Below are 14,304 nucleotides of genomic sequence, written 5' to 3'. Positions count from 1 at the left end.
AAACTATAGACTTCCTTGTTAAGAAATATTGTTATAGGGAAAACTTGAAACTCCAGAAAACTGAATTCTGCCCCTGCTTGGATTTATGACTTTAGACCAGTCTCTTAATCAATTTGGACTTCAGTTTCCCCATCTATTAAACAGGGAGGCTAGTTTCCATAACTTCTAATTTTATTTGATTATAACTCTACTTGTAATAAAATTTTTAATTGTAAAATTAAAATAAACAGGGACAGTTAGGTGACTCCGTGGAGAGAGAGAGCCAGGTCTAGAGATGAGAGGTCCTGGGTTCAAATTTGAGCCTCTGATAATTCCTATCTATGTGATCCTAGGCAAATCACTTAACCCCAATTGCCTAGCCCTAACCACTCTTCTGCCTATTTAAAGACAGAAAGTAAGGGTTTTAAGGCTTTTTTTTTTAACTGCAAGAAAACATACATCTTTTTAGAATTTTGCCTACTACTTGGCCAAAAGTTCTACCTAAGCTGGTGAATGAACAGGTGGCAAAGGGTCTTGTAGAAATAAATAGAAATCTTAGTAATAATATTGATAGTCATTAAGGGAAGCAATATGACCTAGTTCATAGAGAGCCGGACGTATAATCAAGAACACTTGGGTTCTAACACATATTAGCTGCGGGACCCAGTTATTTAACTATCCTGGGCTGCATATAACTCAAGACTTTAGCTACAGAGCAGAGACTGATCAGCATTGATTTTAAGTAGGAAATTATTGGCCAGGAGATCTATTCACCAATTAAAGCATAAATCTGGTTAAGAATAAGAGTAACTATAACAGCTTATATTTATAATAATGTATTTATATAGCCCTTTTAAGACTGGCAAAACATTTTACTTGTATCATCTCTGTTTTGTTAGACTCTTGCAATGTCAAACCGCCTGAAGGCAAAGGGAATTATAATTCTTTTCCTTGTCATCAAAAGAAATTTTTGACCAAGCTGACCTTTTCCAGCTTATATGGAACTTTTTGAAACGTTGTAGCCTACGAAAAGAATGTCAGCCATAAACTAAGTAAATAAGTAGAGAGAACGGATGGGAGTTGGTATAATCAGGACCTGTCGCCCAACTGGAAGGTTGGAAGGTGTTGAATATTAGAAGAAAAAAAATGTTTTGCATAAACAGGCAGGGAATGAGGGAAGGAACAATGTGATCAGCTGGCTTATTTCACTAGAAGAAAATTTTTTTTATTAAGCTGCTTTCAGGACAAGACTCATAATGGTTTTTCTTAATTTTTAAAACCTTGACTTTTGTTTTAGAGTCAATATTGTGTATTGGTTCCAAAGCAGGAGCTTGGTAAGGGCTAGGCAATAAGAGGTAAGTGACTTGTCCAAGGTCACACAGCTAGGATGTGTCTGAAGTCAAATTTGAATCTAGAACCTATAGTCTCTGGGCCTGACTCTCAATCCACTGAGCCACTAGATGGCCCTAACTTAAAGTTTTAATAAAACTTTTGCCATTTGAAAAAGAAACTCCAGTTACGATGATGGCATTAGTGTTTTTCTTGCTAACTTGTGTTTTGAGTGTTCAGTGTTAGATTGTGGCTGTATGTGGTATTAATAATTCCAAACTGCTGTTTTTTTTTGGGGGGCAGTTTGGAATCGTATATGGAAAGAGCACTTTCCTCATGAGGTTACCTAATTAAAAAAGAAGAGTTGATTATAACTTTTCTACAATAATGCAGAATGGATAAAATACTAGTCATAAGTCCTGAGGAAAACCATCCAAGACTCATTACTGTCTTTTATTTTATTTCCAGGCCTGATAAAGCTTCAGAGTGTAACCGATCATGGCACTTTAATTTAGATGAGATCAAGGTATTGCTTTTTTTATTTATCTAATGATAGTCAGTGCTAAACAAGGTCTGACTGGAATGGTTAGTCTTGGTTTTTTCTTTTTTTTTTTTTTTCTAACCCTTACACTCCATCTTAGAATCAATACTAAGTATTGATTTCAAAGCAGAACGGTAAAGGCTAGGAAAATGGGGTTAAGTGACTTGCCTAGGGTCACACAGTGAGGAAGTATCTGAGGCCATATTTGAACCCAGGACCTCTCATCTCCAGGGCTGGCTCTATCTACAAGCCACCTAGTTTCCCCTTCATCTTATTAACAGTGTTCTTAGACATAACAGTGTTCTTAGAATTAAATTTTCTGCCTGAGTTTTTAGCTGTCAATCTTCTTACCAAGATTGAACCCTAAAAATTTTGTGAAATGTTTTATTGATTAATTCTAGAGTAAATATGGAGACAGTGGATGGAGGACCAAGCTGAGAGTTGGGAGAACCAGGGTTCAAATCTGGCCTCAGATGCTTCTTCACTGTGTGACCCTGGTGTATGTCACTTCATCTTGTTTGCCTAGCTCTGATCCTTCTGTTTTAAAATTGTTACTAGAATATAAAGTAAGACTTTTTTTTTAAAAGAGAGAGAGAGAAGCTTGGCTTGGGCTGAAATACTGAATGCTTTTAAGTTTGGGGGTTGCTTTCAGTCTATGTGATGTTAGTATTGACATCTTTTTCTCACTTAAACTGTTTTGACATTTAGGCAAAAATCTTAGAGCTTAAAATCTCCTCCAATAAATCAGTAAATCAATAAGCACTTATTAGGCACCTATTATTTGTGCTTTGGTAGATGCTGGGAATACCAAGGCAATCTCTGCCTTGAAAGGTTACATTCTGGAATAATACATTAGAAAAAGTCCGAGCTGTCCCATCAAAAAAAGTGGGTCAAAAGCTCACCTCTGATGTTTATCACTTGGGTGATTTCAGGCAAGTCACTTCATCTCCCTCAACCTCAGTTTCTGCATCTGAAAAATGAAGAAGTTGATCTGGGTGGCCTCTGAGGTCCTTTCCTTCTCAGACTTTATGCTCCTGTGTGGTCCTGTGCTGAGTGGATTGTGTGTGGTAGAAAAAAATGGTGGACTTGTAGTCATGGGGACCCAGACTTTGCCCTCCATCATTACTCTGCAGTATGGGATGTAAAAGAGGACAGTCTTTCTGTCCTCACTAGCCCAAACCTTTGTCCTTTGCTATCTCCTTGTTGCAAAACCTAAAAGCTACCATTTTGAATTCTGTTTTTCATTTGATACCCTGAGTTGCGTTATCATCTCTTCTTGCTTCTGGGGATAGTGGCTCTAGCTATTAATAGAACTAAATTGGGGAATAGAATTTTGAAATACAGCTTTTAGTTACGACTGAAATTTAGCATTCAGAGAACTCTTCCCAGATACTAAGTAGGAGGAATAATTACAAGACCTTTTGTATCCCTTAATGGAAATAGCATAGCTATATGGAGTTATCCATTTACCAAATTTCCCTTCTTGGTTTTGTGTCACTAAAAGATGCATGGATTTGTCTCTTTTCATTAAACAGGATCTTTTGCCTGACATGAAACATTTCTGGCCTGATGTAATCCATCCATCTCCTAATCGCAGCCAGTTCTGGTGAGTCCAAATACTTTAAGAACTCTTCTTGCCTCTTTGAAAACAAATTACAACCAATTTGAAGGAAACACAGATAGAAGAATCTACTTCCAAAGTTGAGGATTTTGAAAAGCACACTGTATAGTAGAAATGATTATTATGTTGCTTTTATTTTTAAATCTTTACCTTCTGTCTTAGTATCAGTTCTAAGAAAGAAGAGTGGTAAGGGCTTTTGGGATTTAAGTGACTTTCCTGGGGTCACATAGCTAGAAAATATCTGAGACCAGATTTGAATCCAGGCCTGGCACTCTATCAACTGTACTACCTAGCTGCCCCTGTCCTACTGCTTTTTGAGTGACTTTTTCTTATGTACCAAAAAAAAAATAGAGAAATTGAATTTACTTTTTATACTTTTTTTGACAACCTTCTATCTACTATGCCATGCTGTCTCTAACTATTGGATATTATTAGTCTCATGCAGTGATTACATTATTTTTATTTCTTTCACTTACTTATACTTTAGTTCATAAAATCATGGCTAATGGTGCAGAATATTTGAATGTCAACAAAAATTTGACTTCCTATTAAACAGGAAGAAGATTATTCTGAAAGAGAATGCTGCTTTTTTGAAATTCTCTTAGGAATAAAAATGTTCATGAAAAATATACTTTCATATTTGAATCATTGAAAAAAGGTGGCTGAGCTTAATATCTAAAGTTAAAAAAATTGTTTGAATTAAGCCCCCTAAGGTTTAGAAATTGCCATACATTGTGGAAATTAAGAAAGACCCTTTGTTGCAATTAAACTAATGTTTCGGAGTCAGAGATACTAGGTTTGAAGCTTGACTCTTCCACTTGCTATTTGTGTGACTTTGGGCAGATCAGATAAATTCTGGGCCTCAGTTTCCTCATCTGCAAAATGAAACATGTTGGACTAGCTTCCTTCTAAGGCTCTTTCCAGTATTACATCTTTGCTCTATCTGTGCCTTGAAAATCTGTTAATTTCAAGGTAACTTCAAAAATAATTGCTTTAATAAAATCATACCAAATCTTTAATATCCATTAGAGATTAAACCTAATATTCTCTTTGTTAAATTAGATTGGCTGAAGGCAAGATGCCTCTTTTATTTCTCCCTTCTAAGTTCTGTATTTCATAATGCAGACAAAAGCAGTTTATTTATTTATTTATTTTTGCCGGGGTGAAGTTCATGAGTTTTTTCAAAGGCAAATTGAATCTGAAAGTATTTCTTTGGAGGATTGGCAGGAAAGGCTTTGAGTTGTAAAGAAATGGCATGGAAGTCACTTTTATGTCAGTGATGCTGTAGGGTTCAGGTGTTAAATTTACTCCCAGTGTATAGGTCCTTCTGATGAGGCTTTATAGTGTGAGGACACTGGGGGTAGCTTCAAATTTTCCTTTATGTAGGAAGAATTTCAAAAAAAGAAAATAAAATTTAATAATAGTTTAGAAAAAGCTAGTCCAAGAATAGAATAAGGCTGAAATAATTCTTTTGTTTAGCACAGCATCTGTCTTCAAATATGGAATACCAAGAGGTAATAGCTTTTATTTATTTTATATTATATTTCATACTGTACTAAATAACAAGGAAGCTGTGATAACCAGTTCACAGTTAAAAATATGAATGTTGTATTGATTGGAGAAGGGGCAGCTATGTGGTGCAGTGGGTCAAGTTCCAGGTCTGGCATTAGGAAGACAAATATGGCCTCAGATCCTTAATAACTATATGCCTTTGGGCAAGCCATTTAGTCCTCTTTGCCTCAGTTTCCCCATGTGTAAAATGAGCTGGAGAAGAAAATAGCAAACAACATCAGTATCTTTACAAAAAAAGACCCAAATGGGTCAGGAAGAATAAGATACTACTTATATGACTGACTGATTATGCTATTTAGTCCAGAAACCAGTGTGATACTAACTAATAATAAAACTAGCAAACAACCAATCAGTACTGTGTTCCCAGCACCATGGTAGGCCTTGTTATGTTTAATAAAAAATATATAATGATTCAGAGTAAAGTTTTGTAAAAAGGTCAAAATGACTCTTAATACTTTAAGATTCATTATTAAGTTGTATTCTCATATTTTGGTTTTTTCTGGTACTGAGTAAAAGAAGTAAACTGAAGATCTATCTGAAAATTAGTAATCTGTCCCTCAAAGTCTTGCAATTTGGATTTCTTGTTGTTACTGGCAGGGAACATAATTATATAAAAGCTATCTTGCAAAAAATTTTATTCTATGAAATATTTTCCTACTTAATTTCATTTGGCTTTACCAAGAAAGAAAGCTATCTTTTGTTCAAATGACATCTTTGGGGCAGCTGGGTAGCTAAGTGGATTGAGAGTCAGGCCTAGAGATGGGAGATCCTAGGTTCAAATCTGACCTCAGACACTTCCTAGCTGTGTGACCCTGGGCAAGTCACTTGACCCCCATTGCCCACCCTTACCACTCTTCCACCTAGGAGCCAATACACAGAAGTTAAGGGTTTAAAAAAAATGTAAAAAAAAAAAAATCAAATGACATCTTTATTTTTAAGAATGTTAAGAATGTATTTAGAATGTCAGTTTTTCAGCACAGGGACAGCTAATCAGGAAACTAATATTTCCATTTAGAAAGATTTTGTTTTTTCATTTTCCATTTCAAGTGACAGTTACTTTTTATAAAATAAAAATAAGATTATATAGAATTAAGCTTCTTGAAACAACTTTTTCATTTTTGTCTTTGTATCTTCACCAGTAAAATCATAGGTCTAGAGCACCCCTACTCTGTCTAAAAAGTTCTTATATATTTAGGTTCTGAACCTCAGAATTGGTATTTAGCAAATGGTCTTTGAATTGATGAAGTTATGGGCAATTCATTTTTAAAATTTATACATCCTCTAAATTTCCTATGTTCTTCTCCCCCTAAGCCTCTCAGAGACCCAACTCAAATTAATACTTTTTTTTTGAACCCTTAACTTCGGTGTATTGTCTCATAGGTGGAAGAGTGGTAAGGGTGGGCAATGGGGGTCAAGTGACTTGCCCAGGGTCACACAGCTGGGAAGTGGCTGAGGCCGGGTTTGAACCTACGACCTCCTGTCTCTAGGCCTGGCTCTCACTCCACTGAGCTACCCAGCTGCCCCCTCAAATTAATACTTTTTAAAATTTTTATTTAAATTTATTTAAGAAAATAATTCAGCAAAACTGATCAACATATTGAAAAATCTAACATGATATGCCATGTTCGTTCCACACCCTTGGACCCCTTCTCCCTCATACGTCTGGAAAAAAGCAAGGGGAGATAAGTAGGTATCTTCTCATATCTTTTCTTTTGGGCTAAGTCTATTTATTCTTTATCATTTGTAACATTAATTTTTTATTCTTTTGACTTTTAATAATATGATGTAATTTGATCAAGTGAGAACTACCTTTTTCCATAAAGTCAAATGAAATTAAGTAGGAAAATATTTCTCAGTAGAATAAAAGTTTTACAGGGCTGATTTCACAAAATTATACCTCTGGCCTAGCAACACTTAAGAAACCCAAAAGTAAGACTTTGGGGGACAGAATTAGTCATTTTCAGATTTAATTCTTCCACTTAACACAAGAGAAAACAAAAACATAAGAAACTGCAATCGACTACTGAGTCTTATGTTCTTTCCTTTTACATTGTTTTCTTGGTCTTTCTTCACTTTGTGAAACTCATATCAATCTTTCTTGACCTCTCTGTAGTCACCATATCCATTTTTTAAAAATACTTACTGACTGTATTAGTATTCTAAGACAGAAAAGCAGCAAAGGCTATGTAGTTGGGGATAAGTGATTTGCCTCGGGTCATACAGCTAGAAGGTGTCTGAGGCCAGATTTAAACTCAAGTTTTCTCAACTCCAGGCCTGGTGCTCTATCCATTGTGATACCTACCTATTAAAAAAGTAATATCCATTTACATTTACATATTTGCAGTTTATTTAGCCATTTCCTCTTCGCTATTTATTAAGACTAGCAGAAATTAGTTATAAAATTTTAAATGATTTTTAGATATACATGCACTCAAACATAGTTGTAATAACAACAAGAGCTAGCATTTATCTAATACTTTAGGGTTTGCAAAGAATTTTAACACGTTCTCATTTACTAATAAATCATAAATACTGGAAAGCAATTTCTGTGCTCACCATGACTGGTGACTCCACCATTCCTAGACTTTCCACCTATTATTATCCCAATTTTACAGATTAAGAAACTGAGGCTAAAGGGACTAACCACTGGCCAAGCTGGTAAAGATGTTAGAGGTGGGATGCAGACGTGTTCTTGTGACTGCAAGTCCTATAACAATCCTTGTAAACAGATTTATTTGCAGTCTTTGTAAAACAGTGGATTAGATGCTGTCTAAGGTCCCATCTATTGCTAACATCTTTTGATTCTGTGAGCTGCTATGGAAACTGCTTTATGTTATGTGATCTAGCTACACATCTTTTCTTTTACCCGTCCTTCAAAGTGACATTTTCTCTTTAAGGTTAAAGGAATTGTAAAAACCAATGGCAAATGTAGCAAAATGGGTCACTTTGGATTAGCTCCAACCATGAATTCATTTTTATTTTAGACTTTTATTGTGGTTACTTGTGATGTTGAATAAAACCCAAGGCAACAGTATCTCATGCGTGTTCTGTTTACTTCAAATTAGAATTTATGGTGAGGCTTGAAGCTTTTGCAGAGCCAAATAAATTTTGATTGTGAGCCAAATATGAAAAACTGGCTTTGCATACAATATTGCATCTCCAACCTCCATTTGTAGAGGCAGTTTAGTCTCTCCCTATGGCATCGACTTGAAGGCTGGGACTATTTCATCTTTGTTTTGAAATCTTCTCTTTCATCAGTTTCTTATGTCACAGTTATATCCCATTATAGTCGTATACCACAATTAGTGGTATATAATATCCCTGATTGATTGACACCCCTTTGGTTTCCAGTTCTTTTCTTTAGTTCTTTCAAATCTTTCCTTCCGCTTCAGAAAGTTTATTTTAATTATGACTATTTCCTCCTTGATATTATCCTCCCTTTCTTCCTTTTCTGTGGCTACTCTCTTTTAGTAACTAACTTCAGATATGGATATGTTGTGTGCATATACTCATGCACACATACACATTTATATATATGCATATACCCTTACATATGTAGATGGTATAGTTTATATACACACATATACTGTCTTTACCTCCTCTATCTTTTTTTAAAGCCTTTTTAGCACAATATCTGTCAAAATCTTGTGAATTTAGTACAAAAATCATATAAAACAAGTGGTTTCAGTAAGAAGGGAAAATAATGCACATTAAATACTTTTAAAGATATTAAACATTTTCTATATTAATTATATTTTGGTAAATTTATTTTACTTTTCCCTAAGCAATTCATATACTCGTTATGTAGACTATCAAAAGAGAGGGTTTAGAGGAAAAAAGATCAAGACAAATTTGGGAAAGTGCCTACATTTAGAGAATGTTAGAAGGAAGAAGATTCAGTAAAGAGGGCAAAGAAGGAGAGTCGGACAGGAGAGCAGGAGAGAGCAACATTTTGGAACCAATGGGAGGAATACCAAGAAGGAAGACATAGTTATGGCAAAGGCTACTACAAGATCCAGAAGATCTGGATTTGCAATGACATAATTGGATGACCATGGGGAAAGTGGTTTCAGAAGAGTGATGGAAATGATTGCAAAAGGTTGAGAAGTGATTGGGTAGTATAAAATAGAATAAATAATTGCAGAATTCTCCTTATTATAGGATGTAGCCAAATAATTTTAAATTAACTGATTCCATATTCATTTGCATTCATTTATCTTTTTTGGGCATGAATATCTTGAGGCAGCAAGGTGGTGCAATGGATAAAGCCCTGGACTTGGGTTCAGGAAGACGTGAAATCAAATCCAATCTTAAACATTTGCTAGCTGTGTGACCCTGGGCAAATCATTTAATTGTTGTCTGCCTTGGTTTCCTCATCTGTCAAATGGGGATAATAGCACTCCTTTCCTAAGTTTTTTTTTGTGAGGATTAAATAAGGAAATTTTTGTAAAGCACTAAGCACAAAAATAATAAATAATAGATACTTAATAAATGCTTGTTAATTTTAATTTAATTCTTGGGTGACTCAATAAATTCTATTTCCTCTTCTTATGGAAGTGAATAAACTTAATACCCCATACCTTATATGACATGCCAAAGCTCATGATTTAAAATGTTGAATCAAGTTTTTCTTGAAGAAAAATTACTGCTAGTTTGAAGACACTTTAGAGGATGGGTGGGTAGATTGTCTCTTCTTTTGAATTACCATTAACATGTTTATGATGAGTAATCTATGAATAAGAGAAGATAAGACTAAATTCTAAGGCGTTTTTCTTAGATATTGGATTAGTTATATTATCTATTCATACCTAGTTGCTGAGAAATGACTGTCTATCCTTACTGTCTCTGTAAAATGCCCTGACTATAAAGTACTAGCTATCTGCATGGGAACACACGACTCACATCTCCTGGAGAATATGTGGGTGTTGGAACAATAGCATTTTTCATGTTTCTTACCCTTAGTCTGTTGCAAATTAAGCAGGCTGTAATTGTAGAAATGAATTGGAACTGATTAGCAATGAAAGGAGAGAAGAGAATGGAAAGTATTCTATGGGGGCTATTGAATGTTATCCCAAATAGCTTATATACCTGTGCTTTGGGGGACTTCAAAAAATTGTACATGTTGTGAGTTCTCTGTTATCTTGCTTTGCTGGAGAAATAACCTGTCTGAAAGAGCAGTAAGATGAAATGAATTTAAGTGGAAACAAATATAAGTGTTTTGATCATGTGTCTGTTTCAGTTTTTAATACTCTTTAATTTTTCATTGTTTCTTACAGGAAGCACGAGTGGGAGAAACATGGAACGTGTGCAGCCCAGTTGGACTCTCTAAATTCTCAAAAAAAATACTTCAGTAAATGTCTGGATTTTTATAAAGATATCGACCTCAATAGGTATGTTCTTCCTTCGTATTATATCTGTGTTGTTGCCTTCAATAGCTATAAATTGTTTCTTGTTGAAGCCTGATTATCTATTGTTGTATTGCCTCTCTTGGTAATTGATGCACTCTATAAATCAAAAGCAAGTTAGTATTTCCTGTTCATGTTTTGTATGACTCCTCTAGTCATATGCCTGGTTTTTTTAGTCTGATTTGGGAACCCCTTGAGTCAAGTGACACAAAGAAATCAAGCCACAGAAACAGGAATTTGAGTCTCCTCTTCCCTTTATCATCCATTCAGCAAGTATATTTTCAACCATATTTCCAGAATCTCCTTAGGCATTCATCCTTTGGTCTATATTCTGTGCATTTCTGGGAATTTGGGTTTGAAGTTTTATCACTGTTTTGATGGCTCTAGAAATGACTAAAACAAAATATAGTCAATACTCTGTGCCTTTGAAACCAGCAAAAACTTCTGAGAAAAATAAATTCTGTAGTAGTGATGTGCAAGAATAGGAAAGACGAATCAATTTTTGACTTCTACATTTTCTTTTAAATTTGGTGATGCTAAAGTACCTCTTGTCCTTGGGTAAATGGTGAAAAATGTATATTATTTTCCCATAGAGTATTAAAGCAACATTTCTCACCTAGGACCCCAGCAGGGCAACATTTAGCCTTTTTTCATCTTCTACAAGGCTACTAGGACTCAAGTAATTTTCCATTTTTTCATCTTAAAAACTACCAAGCTGTATTTAGTGAATCCTTTGAAGGACGGATGTTTCAAAGCAGGAATCAGAGGATCACGAATAAAGTATAAGACTAGCAGTGAAGACGATTTATCTCTTTCCTCGTATCTAAGCTATAGTGCCATGTCCCTGTACTGCACTTGTCTCCTCAAAACAGGCACAGCAGTATTTGAAACAGTACTTTGTATAATAAGAATTAGAAGTAATTTATGCAAAGTAGCTTTAGCTTCCCAGAATAAAGACTCAATACAGGCTGGCCTCATCCAATGAAATGGTTGCATTCTAAAAGAATGTTTATAAATTGGACATTTGGAGCTCTTACGTGCATTTTCCAATGGAAATAATGTAATCAGGGGTACTGAGGATTTCAGCCCAAAAAGCCTTCAAGGGTAGCTAAATTCTCGTACTTACTGTACTATAGAACCTAAATGTCATTTTTTTTTATTAAAATTTTTTTTCTAAATGTCATTTATAACCTAATTTCTCCTGGAAAATGTGTCTCACATTGGAATGCTAATAACACATCTGATTTACACCCTTACCTCCCAATCTATCCCCTTCCCTTTCAGGAGAAGGAAGGTCTTCCGATCAAGTGAATATGTCTGTATATTCAAATTTGAGGAGTTGTGGTAGTAAATAAGGTGCTCATTTTGTGATAAATTTTTCAAAATGTTGCATCTTATTCCTGTCTGAATCTAATTACAGTTGCTAAGTATGTAATATACTTCCTTGAAAAATATTTCTACACTTTTTCTTAATATTTAGCTAAATAATGCCACCTTTCTGTCAGTTCAGTCAGAATATATTGAGTGGCCACTGTGGGCATTATCATCAGCAAAATCAGCTAGAACTCATTTCAGATATGGCTTTAGACTTGTGCTAGCTATCTGTGTGACCCTGGGCAAGTCATTTAAATTCCACATTACTTCAGTTTCTTCAACTATAAAATTGGGGATATTAATGGTACCTACATCCCTGAGACTTTGAAAATATTAAATGAAATAATATTTGTAAAGCACTTATTAGCACAGTGACTGACACATAGTAGGAGCTTAATAAGTGTGCATTTCCTTCCTTCCTTTATCCCTTTCTTCCTTCTCTCTTTCCCTGCATCATTTTTCCCTCCCCAGTAAAGAAGGAAGAGCTCTGGATTTGAAGTAGTCAAGGAAAGTTGGAATCCCAGATTTACTATTTATTTCTTGTGTGATTTTGAGAAAATCACTTAATCTTTCTAAGCCTCAGTTTCTTCATTTGTTAAAAAATTTTGACTAGAAGACCAATGCCTTAATCTTTTATCCTGGATCAGGAGAATAAAAATAAAATAGAAAACAATTTCTTGCTCTCAATAATCTCATATATAATATGTTACATTATATATTATAAAATACTATATATTAAAATATATTATATATAAAATATATATAAAAAATAAAATAATTTGGGTCTCATGATATCAGCCTTATAAGTAACCTTTATGTAGCATAAATAGCAATTTATATTTGCTTCAGAATGCAACTTTTAATTTTATTTATTTTTATTCTACTGTGTATTTTTTGGAGGGAAGGGCAGACCTTAAAACATCCCTATGGATTGATGAATTTTTTAGAAGCTTATTTCCCTGGTTGTCTTTTATGTAATCACTCACCTACCATAAAAGGCACCCTGCTTATATTCTAGCAAGTATAGTCACCTCTATCAGTGTGAATCCTAGCTGTTTCATGGCTTTTGATTAAGTTTAAATGGAATATCCATCTGTATGGAATTGGATGAAATATTCATTTATGGATGCTTTTATCTGGCAAGGGATTGGAACACATGCTTAGGGATCTGATGTAAGTTTATTCATCATTTAAACAGATTTGAATAACATAAGTTAAATATGGTTGATTGGCAAAAGATTACTTCATATTATTCTCATTTGTCAGAGAATTGCTGTGACTAAGACAAGCTTTATGAATTACAAATAGCCTAACAATAGCTAGGAAACCACAGTCTTCTCTCAAATATTTAAAAAATCATTTCACTATGATAAAAGCATTTCATAATGAAAGGAACTAAGAACCTGTATCCATGTCTGGCCTAGAAATGATGCCAAGACAGTAGAGGGATCCGGAGCCAAGCAGCCACTGCCACCTGCTGCGTGTCCTGCAAATCTGATGGCTATGGACAAAGGTCAAGGAGATAATATTGATTTTTATCTGATTTCATTGGAATCAAGAGGATAGACCATCTTCTTCTGCACTTACATGCCCTCCTGCATCCAAAACTGAGATGAAGACAGGCAGAGAGCAGATCAAGTGTCTGAGGGATCCTCAGTTTACCCTAGAGTAGTGCTGACAAAGAACAGTACCTTCTTCCTAGCTTTAATAAAGGGACATTAGGGTAACCAAGTAGAACTGTGTTTTTAGTCCTTGCAGATGTAACCCTGTTATGAAGTTACATTTCTGACAAGAAGGTACTAGAAAGAAAAACCTGGCTATATTTTTCACATTTTATGGGCTCTTAATTCATTGTACATATGTTAAGCGATCAGAGAAGCACCCTAACTCTGAATCCATTACATAATAATAATATAAATTTAAATCTGGAAGGGAGATAAATAAACAGGTTATGGAGTTCAATCCTCCTCATTTTACAGAAGAGGAAATTGAAGATACGGGCGCTTAAGTATTCCCTGGTCACACAACTGATGAACGTCAGAGGCAAGTTATGAACCCAGCTCTTCCCAGCTTCCAAGCCCAAATCTCTGACCATTATCCCACTCAAATGTAGCCCCTTCATTTTACAGATGAGGAAAGAAAATAAGGCCCAGAGAGAGGAAGGGATTTATCAAAGGTAACATAGCTAAGTAAGTTGCAAAGGTAAAATTCAAACCTATCTCTTTAGACTTTAGCATTTTAGACTCCAACATTCTTTCCACTGCCATACTATCCTACATGTTTCAGAGTGATTTACTGCCAGAAATGATTGAGATGTTGTAGAAAATAAAGCTCTTGGGATTAGAAGGAGATGGACTAAGGTGGCACCTGCCTATAATCCCAGATAGTAGGGAGGCTAAAACTGGGGGAACACTTGAGGTCACCAATTCCGAGTGTTGAGAAGTGAGGGAAGAAGGAAGGAAGGAAAAACAGGCATTAATATT

The 14,304-nt window shown here is 35.1% G+C and overlaps 1 protein-coding gene across 1 annotated transcript in view; it reads left to right on the top strand.

The window, feature by feature from the left end:
- Nucleotides 1-14,304, top strand: part of RNASET2 (ribonuclease T2) — a 41,577-nt gene that overhangs the window by 18,798 nt on the left and 8,475 nt on the right. The window contains exons 5-7 of the mRNA XM_044675795.1: nt 1,777-1,834; nt 3,385-3,455; nt 10,319-10,432. Of these exons, the coding sequence (XP_044531730.1) occupies nt 1,777-1,834; nt 3,385-3,455; nt 10,319-10,432 (243 nt within the window). The remainder of the gene's footprint in view (nt 1-1,776; nt 1,835-3,384; nt 3,456-10,318; nt 10,433-14,304) is intronic.

The sequence above is a fragment of the Gracilinanus agilis genome, chromosome 4 (genome assembly GCF_016433145.1).
Source record: "Gracilinanus agilis isolate LMUSP501 chromosome 4, AgileGrace, whole genome shotgun sequence".
NCBI classification, from domain to species: Eukaryota; Metazoa; Chordata; class Mammalia; order Didelphimorphia; family Didelphidae; genus Gracilinanus; species Gracilinanus agilis.
This window is presented reverse-complemented; position numbering and strand designations above follow the sequence as displayed.